The following is a 10,673-nucleotide window of genomic DNA, read 5'->3' as shown; positions in this document are numbered from 1 at the left end:
ACAATGATGATCTTGACCACCATGGAATAATTATCTAGGAATTTAAATGTGTTCATAGACACCAACCTTTTGGATAATGGATTCACCACAATTTGAGCCTTGCACAAATGTCTAATTGGAAAAGTGCTCTCTAGAAATGGAGAAAGAACTAGAATGAGAATCAAGCAATGTAGCCATCAAAACGAAGCTAATTAAGCAACAAAATCAAAGGAGTGGATGTTTGTTACTAACCTTAAAGCAAAAGGATCAAGCCATTCTTCAAAATCCAAGCACTAACTTCATGGTGAAGAGCAGCCGCAGCAATGGAGGGAAAGGTCTGAACGCGCGCCTCTGTTCTCGAGATGGAAGAGAGGAGGAAGGAGAGGATGGCTGCAGCCTTTTTTTTGTTGTAGGCTTATCACCGTCGGTTCTTGGCTAGAACCGACAGTGATAGAGCATCATCACTGTCGGCTCTTAGCTTAAACCGGCAGTGATGAGTGGCTGCCAAAACACTGCCGGTTTAAGCCACAAACCGGCAGTGATGTTGTCCTTCACTGCCGGTTTTAGCCCAGCCCCAATCATTTTTTTATTTTCAAGCTCATAACCGGCAGTGAAGGTACATCACTGCCGGTTCTCACAAATCCGACAGTGATGATGTCGGCAGTGATGTGCAAATCTGGCGTAGTGAGTAGAGAAGAGAAATGTCTCTAATACCCTTAGTTTGTTACACATGATTTCCTTAAAAGAAGAGATATCATATGGTGTACTTCCTAATTAAGACGTGTTGCATGCAAGCATGTAGAGATCCGCAGGAGGCAACAAACAGTAGCACATGTCAATTGGTAATTTGGCGCCGGATCTGTTGGGTATGCATGAGTCGGCAGATTCTTTTGTCGACCAACACCATGTCTAAAACTCATAACATCATTTTTGGACAAATTTTAAATCACAGAACATTATTTTTTTCTGGGACGGAGGGAGTAGGATAAAAAACCCTAAGTAATTTGCAGATAGAGATAGGGCTGTGAGCAAGTCTTAGGCAGCAGAGCACTCGCTCTCCTGGGCCGGAAGAGGCTTGGGTGGAGACCGCTCGCAGCAGTATGGGCCCATCGGCTCCTCCTATAATAATGATAAATGCGCGTAGCCGGCCTAATATCCTCTCTATCTCTCTCCCTCAGTCACACATGACACAGTCACCTTACTTACTCTCTTGCATCCTAGTTTCACTGTCAGTGTAACATCATGGACGACGAGGGTAAAAATAGAAATAAAAGTAAATTTTGATCCTATATACCTACTACACTCCGACATTTGCACTCTGTACATCGTCGTTCTCTTCTTTGGCTGCATAGTTGTATTATTTGTAAATATTTTGATCCTATATAGAATCGTCTGTATCGGATATGATTTTTCCACAAATGCATGCATACGAGGCATACGCATTCGTACTAAAACATAGGATACATGATTGTGATCTAAAACCACTAATATGCATGCATGCATAGAGCAAAGAAAAGGTTCCTGATGAAGGAAGAACTGATTTCACGACGTTTGGCATTAATCCATCAAGCATCTTAGAGAGAAGAGATGACCTCAGCTATCTTGAGGAGCCCTTCTCAAACATTGAAATTGACAGAGTAATTAAGGAACTGCCAACGATAAATCATCTGGCCCAGATGGCTTTAGCAATGAGTTCTTAAAAAAATACTGGCCAACTATAAAGGAGGATTTCTACAGATTATGCAGAGAGTTCCACAGCAACAATGTCTACCTCAGAAGCATTAATTCTTCATACATTACACTCATCCCTAAAGTGGAAGGGCCAAGAAAAGTTAATGATTATGGGCCAATTTCCTTGCTAAATTCATCAGTAAAATTGATAACCAAGTCGTTGGTAAACAGGCTGCAACCAATGATTACAAAGCTAGTGCACAGAAACCAATATGGGTTCATCAGTGGAAGGACTATTCAAGATTGCCATGCATGGTCACTGGAATACTTGCACATGTGCCACCATTCAAAGAAGGAAATTGTTGTTATCAAACTGGATTTTGAAAAGGCATTTGATAAAATGGAACATGAGGCTATGCTGACAATCATGAAAGAAAAAGGCTGAATGGATGCAGTCAATATTTTCTTCAGCCATTTCAGCTATTCTTCTAAATGGAACCCCAGGGAAAAGGTTAAAATGTTTGAGAGGTGTGAGGCAAGCTAGGTGATCCTTTATCACCCTTGCTGTTTGTACTAGCTGCTGACTTCCGACAATCTCTGGTCAATAAGGGTAAAGAGTTGGGAATGTTAAGGTTACCTATACCTATAGAATCAAATCAAGACTTCCCAGTGATATTGTATGCTGATGATACACTGCTTGTGCTAGAAGGGGATACAAGGTAGTTATTCTTCCTCAAATCAATGCTCAACACCTTCTCTGAAGCCACATGATTAAGAGTAAACCTCAGAAAATCAATGATGCTGCCAATAAACATCAATGAAGAAAGATTTGATCTGCTAGCAAAGACCTTTTGCTGCTCTAAGGGGTCATTCCCATTCACTTATCTTGGCCTTCCAATGGGGTTGACCAAACCAAGAATTCAAGAAGAATAAGTAAGTGTGAAAAAAAGACTAGGAAGTGTATCAAGCTTTCTCTCCCAGACTGGAAGATTGGAATTGACAAATGCAGTATTCACATCCCTCCCAACCTTCTTCATGTGTTGCTTTACATAAAACTGTGATTAAAAGAATTGATAGCTTCAGAAAGCACTGCCTCTGGAGGGGTAATGATATTAATGCCAGTAAACCACGAAAAGCAGCATGGAAGATGGTTTGTAAAACCAAGGAAGAAGGAGGTCTAGGAGTCATTGACATTGAGAAACAAAATGAAGCCCTGCTATTAAAGAACCTAAACAAGTTTTTCAACAAGAAGGATATTCCTTGGGTACAGCTGATTTGGGAGAAATATTATAGGAATGGGAAACTACTAGGTCTCACAAAGAAAGGATCTTTTTGGTGGAGGGATATCTTGAAATATCTCCCTCATTTCAAAGAAATGACAAGGGTCCAATTACAATGTGGCAGCAGTATTCTTTTCTGGCAGGATTACTGGAATGGGCAAGAGCTAAAATCATTGGCTCCAGAACTATATTCCTTTGCAAAAAACAAGCTCATTACAGTACAGAAGGTCAGGGAGCAGGGAGATTTCATCCAACTACTTCATCTACCAATCTCAGAAGAAGCTTTTGAGCAAATGCAGCACTGCTACAAATCTTGGGAAGTCTGACAATAACAGAAGACAAGGATATCTGGAGGTACATATGGGGAGAAAATTTCAGCTCTTCAAGAGCATACAGGGCTCTAATGGGGCATCACTAAGTTCATAATGCATTTCGATGGTTGTGGGAATGTCTTTGCCAACCTAAGCATAAGGTATTCTGTTGGCTTTTAATCAAGGACAGATTGAGTACAAGGAATATTCTAAAAAGAAAGAACATGCACCTAGAGTCCTACAATTGTGTTTTGTGCCTTCAAAACACTGAAGAAACCTGTCAACATCTCTTCCTTCAGTGCCCATTCGCAAAGCAATACTGGAGACTGATAAACATTGACATTCCTCAGAATGAGAACTTTCCAGAGATCACTGAAACTGCATTCTCAGTTTTTTATGGCAGCTGTCATCCTAATCTGTTGGGCCATTTGGACGTCAAGAAACGACCTAATCTTCAGAGGGATCCAGCCGTTAGTAAACAATGCCAGAAGCCTTTTTCACAAAGAAATCCTCTTGCTCTTGCATAGAGTGAAGTTAAGTCTGAACTTTCAGTTGGAACAATGGATTCAAAACCTGCTGTAATAGTTAGAGCTAAGCTCATTTTCTTTGTTCCCTAATTTCTTAGCTTAGGTTCAGGCTTAACCTCCTTGTAATTCCTGTTTGAGAACTCTTCTCTTTTTATTTCAAATAAATCCCTGCAGGGGCTTCGGCCCCTCCAGTTTCATAAAAAAAAAACGAGGCATACGCATTCGCCTAGCTATGACCGGGCACTAAATTTATATTAGCAGATCTAACTATTTTTAGCAGAACCTTCATATTATCGTCAGCGAAGGCGTGGAGCTCTCGTGCTAGTACTACATAAATACACACACGTGTCTTCGTAAAGGTACGGTATCTGAGTATCTACTAAATATCTCATCGCACACTGAGCTAAGCTATCGCGTGGTAGTGGGCCGGGCAAGATGAGCGTGCCGATCCCCGGGAGGTCGTCGTGGCCGGAGCTGGTGGGCGTGCTGGCGACACTGGCGGCGACGGCGATCGCCCACGACAGGCCGGACGTGTCCGTCGAGGTGCGCCCGCCGGGGTCGCCGATCATCCCGCCGGAGGACCCGAACTACAACCCCACGCGCGTCCGCGTCTTCATCGACAGCAACGGCATTGTCAACCAGGTCCCCGTCATCGGCTAGCTGTAGCTAAAGCCGCCGCCGGCCAGCCGCTGCCGGTTTTGTTTGGAGTCGAGATGTGTCAATGTGTGTGTGTCGTCGTCGTCGTCGTCGTCTGCCGCTCGTCAGTCATCACACGGTTTGAAGATGGAAGGCTGCAGTGCCCGTTAGAGTGAAAGTCGCAGGTTATACATTTTCTTTTATTTTTATTACAAAATAATATTAATGATCTCATCAATTCAACTAGTGATGTCAGTAATATGTTTTTATTATTTATAATAATTCTTAAACGGCAACTTTTTACATAAATTTTTCTAAAACTTTAAAGTCCCACATACCTTTTTAATTGTAGCTTCATTTTACGTGGTTTTTGTGCCAACGCAATCGTAGAAACACTACTACGATAAATTTAACCGAGGCGGGGAAAAAGGGTTTACTGAGGCGGGCACGCCGTCCACCTTGACCTAAAGGTCATGGTAAATCAATGATTTACCAAGGAGGACCAGTTGTCCGCCTTGATTAATGAAAATAAAAAAAACGACAAGCCCAAACGCGAGCCCATCCAGGGCTCGGCATTGAGCCCATTCGCCGTTGCACCCGCCGTGCCGCTGCCGCGCACGTGGAGCTCGATCCGTCGTGGATCCGTCGCTGGAGAGGCCGCCGCACCCGGAGAGGTGCAGGAGCACCGCCGCGCTGGATCCACCGCTCGCGGCGTGTAAGGGCGCCGGATCCACGGTGGTGGAGGTGCTCTGGCGGTGAGAAGGAGCCCATGTCAGATCTGGCCGAGGAAGGAGGGGAGCACCACCGCCCCCAACCGGATCTGGCCGAGGAAGGAGGGATCGGGCCACACGTCATCGGATCGGGCCGCACGCTACCGCATACGCCTCGATCCGCCTCAATCTGCCTCGTACTGCCTCGATCCGCCGTCGGAGTTCGCGGAGCATGCCGCCGGGGTGCGCGGCATCCGCGCCAGGGTGCGCGCCCCCCTGCTGCTAGAGCGCGCCGTCGAGAGATGGAGTAGGGAGAGGGAGAGGGAGGTTGCGAGGAGCCAGGTGGGGCACTGCTTAGGCTCGGTCTCGGAGGGAGATGGAGGTCGCGAGGGATGGGCGCGGTGCCGAGTTCGCCTCAAAGAGAGTAGGGCCCGGTGCTGCGGGAAAGAGAGGAGAGAAAGGAGAGGGAGTGTCGGTGTTTCGGACCGGGGGGTCCTCAACCAACCAGTGAATTTGAACTGCGTGCTCCCGATTCCGGATGGTGATGCAAAGAGACACAAGGTTTATACTAGTTCAGGCAATCGATGTCCTACATCCAGTCTGAGAGATCGATCTTGTATTCCTTGCACCGAAGTGCTTGTAGTAGGGGCTTACAAGCTAGGGGAGAGAGGGAGCTAGTCCCAGGTCTCGGCAAGGTGTCGCGTAGGCCGCTTGAGACGTTGCTCTCAGGCGGCTGGGGCGTGTGCTTGTGTGTGTTACCAAGGTGTTCCTCTCCTTTTTTTCTCTCCCCAGAAATGGCCCTGGCTGCCCCCTTTTATAGCTGTAAGGAGGGAGCTAGGAATACATGAGAGAGCTATACGTGGAGCCTTAGAAGGAAGATCTAGTACTGTGGCCTATTCCTGTGGCGACGTGGTCGTCGGAGTGGTCCGTCCTTAGAGCACTGGGGCGGCGTGCCGGTCCCATCCGATCCTGTGCGCCGTGAGAACCTTAGGACCGTCTCGAAGTGGGTGCGGCGGTGGACGTGCAAACCGCTGTGGACGGACTATGCGCGAGGTCGAGGCTTGGCCGGTGCCAAGGCTGTACCGCAATGGGGGGTCTCGGCGGGCACGATCCCCAAGATAGCCGAGACCTTGGTGCACAGTGCCGAGGCCCCGAGTGGGCGGCTATTCTGGTGCGTTGGCTTGGAGGTGGTGATTTCCCGGGACAAGTTGTCTGTGCGATGTTGTTTTCGAGGCGGGGATGGCGGGACACAGTGCAGTGTGGGCGCTGATCGTGGGCACAGCGTCAGAACACAGTGGCCGGTAATCCCCGCCGTGCCCTGTCCTAGCCGGTATGGCGATGATGCGACCTCAGGTCCCGCCGACCATTCCATGGCGTCGAGCCCTCGTCCGGCGGAGATTGCGGGAGTGGTTGAAGTATTAATGAGACACGACGTGCTATCGGGAAGATCGGCCAAGGCAGGGGTGGGGGGGGGGGCGACGGGCCGCGGATGAACTGGCCTCCAGCGATACGGAGAATGAGGCCTCGCATGAGATGGAGATCGGACTCCCTGCCGAGGCCTTCCACGGGGAGCCTCGCGTGAGGCGGAGATCGTGTTCCCTGCCGAGGCCTCCTGTTGAGAGCCTCGCGCGAGGCAGAGATTGCGTCCGGACGCCGAGACCTCCTACGCGAGGCTCGAGGCGAAGCGGAGGGCCTGGTGGGCTTAGACGTGGCGGGTGAAGGGCCCACGGCTTACCTTCTTGCTTTGTTTCTTGATGGGACTTAAGTGACCTCTTTGACGTTTGCTCGGGGTACCCCGTTCTATGGTACCCGACAGTAGCCCCCGAGCCTCCGGGGGAGTGCGTGCACTGTCCCGAAGGGTTTGCAGAGGCTTGGTTTGTCCCCGCACCGTAGGAATTGGGTTTTGTTTCTTGAGGTTCCAGTGGGTGCGCGCGAGCGCACCCGCCGGGTGTAGCCTCCGAGGCCCTGGAGGAGTGGAGTTACTCCTCTAGGGGCCTTTTTTCATTTTCGCGTTTGAGCGAGTGGTTTTTATTGCATTTGCCGAGCCCATAATCGCAAGTTCGGGTTGCGGAGGTCTCGGCGAGGCTGCAGAAAGAGCCCTCTAGCCTCCGCATAGAGCGAGAGGTTCGTCAGGGGTCCCCCAGACTTTGGGTACGACCCTCACGCTTCCTTTTGCTCGGAAGAAGGCGTGGAATGTGCCAGGCTACCCTCGATGGGCACGAGCGTGGGCACTTTCGGTGAGCTGTTATCGGGTGAGTCCGAGTGGAGGCCCGTACCCCGTTCGCTAGGGGATGGCTAGCGGTCCAGAGACGCACTCCAAGAGTACTAGAGGGTTTCTCTAGTGGGTGCCGAGGCCGTTTGCTGGGCCTCGGTGGCTCGGTGCCTCCCTATGGTGGGATCCCATTCGGAGACTTCCCTGCTGGTCTCGGACATGACTTAGGATGCCCCGAGCGACTATTCGCTCGGGCCTGGGCCATTCATAGGCTCGCCCCAAAGTCGTCCCTAACTCTGTTGCCCTAGGGCGGCTGTCGAAACCTCTTGGAGGCCTAGCCTTCGAACCCCTGGACCATAATGGGCTTGGTGCCCCTTATCGTGTTTTTTAATTAAACCTCTAGCGTGGGCTGGGACCGTTTGTCTTGGTCTTGGGTGCAAGAAGAGCCCCCAAGCCTCCGCCTGGAGCAAGAGGGCGGTCGGGGGTCCCCTGACTTTTTTATCCGACCCTCACATATCCTTTTCGTTTAGATGGAGGGTTTGTTTGCCGAGCCCATTCTGGTCTCGGCAAGGTTGCAGGAAGAGCCCCTAGCCTCTACGTGGAGCGAGAGGGCTGTCGGGAGTTCCCCTGACTTTTTATACGCCCCTCGCGCGTGAGGGTTTATTTGCTGAGGCTCCTTTTGGGTGCGAGCCCAGGTTGTGGGGTCTCGGCGTATTTGCAGGAAAAGCCCCCTAGCCTCTGCACAGGGTGAGAGGGCCGTCAGGAGCTCTCCTGTCTTTTTGTACAACCCTCACGCTTCCTTTTCGCTCAGAAGGAGGGTTTGTTTTGCCGAGCCCCTTTGAGTGCGAGCTGGGGTCGCTGGGTCTTGGCAAGGTTGCAGGAAGAGCCCCTTTGCCTCTGCGTAGAGCGAGAAGGCCGTTGGGGGTTCCCCTGACTTTTTGTGCGACCCTCATGCTTCCTTTTTGCTCGGAAGGAGGGGTGGAATGTGCCTCGCTACCCTCGATGGGTACGAGCGGTGGCACTTCCGATGAGCTGTTATCGGGTAGTCCAAGTGGAGGCCCGTACCCCATTCGCTAGGGGATGGCTAGCAGTCCAGAGACACACTCCAAGAGTACCAGAGGATTTCTCTAGTGGGTGCCGAGGCTGTTCGCTGGGCCTCGGTGGCTCGGTGCCTCCCTACGGTGGGATCCCATTCGGAGACTTTCCTCCGGTCTCGGACACGACTTTGGGCGTCCCAAGCGTTTCGCTTGCTTGGGCCTCGGCCTCGTATAGGCTCACCCACGGTCGTCCCTGACTCTGTTATCCTGGGGCGGCTGTCGAAACCCTTCGAGGCCCAGCCTTCGAACCCCTGGATCGTAATAGGCTCAGAGCCTAGTTCCTTCATATGAAAGGAATAGGCCGTGGGGAATATCTTCCCTATTGGCTCGGCAACGGGTGGCGCGCCTTTTGAGGCGGTTTCCTAGGGAGACGAAACGACGCCTGCTGCCGTAGTGGCCGAGCGTGACGTGGTGGATGGGACATAACTGTCCTCGCATTTAATGCAGGAGACGTGGGCACGTGGGCTGGCGAAATCGGCTCGTGGTTAACTGCGCCGGATTGGGGGAAAATCTCCCCGATTTCATCGCCCGTTCGTTTGACCTCCTCCCTGCATAAATACCTGAAGAGTCTCGCCTCTCCTCATCTTACCTTGCCTGCATTAGCACTACCTCCGTCGAGCCATCGCTAGAACAGCAGGTGCCGGGAAGAAGAGGAGAGAAGAGCGAGCCTAGGGAGAAAGCGAGAAGAAAGCGAGAGTGTGGGAGACAGAGAAAAAACTCACCGCCGCACCCGATTCCTCCATCGCACCCATGGCCGGCGACGTCGTCGTTGTCGAGGTGGACCCCTGGGACCCATCGGACGTCACCGAGGAGATGCTTCAGTTGCTTGTTGACGGTGGACTCCTTCGCCCAGTGATAGACCCCACCAGGCCAGAGTGGATTGCTCCGTACGGCGAGCCAGAGCCGAGGCCTCACGACAGGTACGTCGTGAGCTTCGTCTCCTTTCACGAGCGCGGCCTCGGCGTCCCGGCAGACCGGTTCATGCAGGTGCTCCCACACTACTATGGCGTGGAGCTCCACAACTTCAATCCCAATTCCATCGCTCAGGCAGCTATCTTCATTGCCATCTGCGAGGGGTATTTGGGGATTGCTCCCCATTGGGAGTTGTGGCTCCACCTATTCTGGGCGAGGCATACTACTAAGCCGATGGGCACGTCGGGTAAGAGGAAGGCGACGAGGGCCAGCGGCTGCACTCTCCAAGTGCGTCAGGACCGCCTGCACCTCTATATCCTAGCCCAACTCATGTCCGTGGCTATGGTTGTGGCCGCCTTGCACCGCCGGAGGGTGCTGCCACTGATGGCTCGGCGCCGGCGGCTGTTCGAGATGAAGCCGGGTGAGCTCATTGAGGGCACCCGGATGTCCTCCTCTACCCTTTCCGACGAGGAAATCCTTCATCGGGTGGGGGAGACGGTAGAGGCGAAGCTGAGGGGCGGCAACTTGACCCCTATCGTGATGTGGCCGTCGCGGTGGTTCCTTTCGCTGGTAAGTCACATGCCGTTGTAGCCTCCGAGCCTCCTCAATCTCCCCTTACCCCTTGTTTCCTTATGCGCATTCGTCGTTCCTGCAGGGGATGAGGGACTTGCGCTCCTCTCCTCCGCCCGTTCCCGAGGACATGGGGCGGTCGGTGATCAACCGCGCGCACGCCGACACGCAGAAAAATGGAAAGACGCCAAGGCGGCGAAGCGCACGAAGCAACTCCTCGTGCGCGAGGAGCTGGATAAGCGCCGCCATCAACAAAGGAAGGAGGGTCTCCCGCTGGAGGAATCCCCGTCGATGTCGCTATCGACGGAGGCCTCGGACGGGGATGATGGGGGCGAGGTCCCCTGGACCACCTTCCTGACATAGTGGAGGTGGTGCTCGGGGTGTTGGCAAGCAGCCCGTCACTCCCAGGAGGAGGAGGGGAAGCGGACCCGGGGTCGGCGGTTGCCGGCTCTAGGGCTAAGGCCGACACGCCCAAGGCGCGGGTGTTGGGCAAACGTGCCGTCAGCCCGCTGGGCTTAGTGGCCATTGTGGAACAAGCGGTGGTGGAGGCGACGCCACCGCCCCTGCAGAGGACCGAAGGGGCGCCGAGGTCCATCGAGGACCGATCGGCGCCGATGGATACGGAGGCGACGCCTCTGCCGCCGCCTCTGCCGTTGCGGACGAGGTTTGCCGTGGCAAAGCGGTTGCCGCCCCGTTCAAGGTAAGTGTATTTTTGGCAGGGTCATAGTGCCTTCCGTTCGCTTTTTTGGTCTCGCACTGACCCTATAG

General features: G+C 52.4%; 1 protein-coding gene across 1 annotated transcript; it reads left to right on the top strand.

Annotated features, from left to right (window-relative positions):
- Nucleotides 1-4,203: 4,203 nt before the first annotated feature.
- LOC136462563 (protease inhibitor HPI-like) lies at nucleotides 4,204-4,428 on the top strand. The gene has a single exon (XM_066461655.1). The coding sequence runs from the start codon at nucleotides 4,204-4,206 to the stop codon at nucleotides 4,426-4,428; it is 225 nt and encodes a 74-aa protein (XP_066317752.1).
- Nucleotides 4,429-10,673: the final 6,245 nt, after the last annotated feature.

The sequence above is a fragment of the Miscanthus floridulus genome, chromosome 7 (genome assembly GCF_019320115.1).
Source record: "Miscanthus floridulus cultivar M001 chromosome 7, ASM1932011v1, whole genome shotgun sequence".
NCBI lineage: Eukaryota > Viridiplantae > Streptophyta > Magnoliopsida > Poales > Poaceae > Miscanthus > Miscanthus floridulus.
Note: the sequence above shows the minus strand (reverse complement) of the source record. Positions and strands in the feature narration are given on the sequence as shown.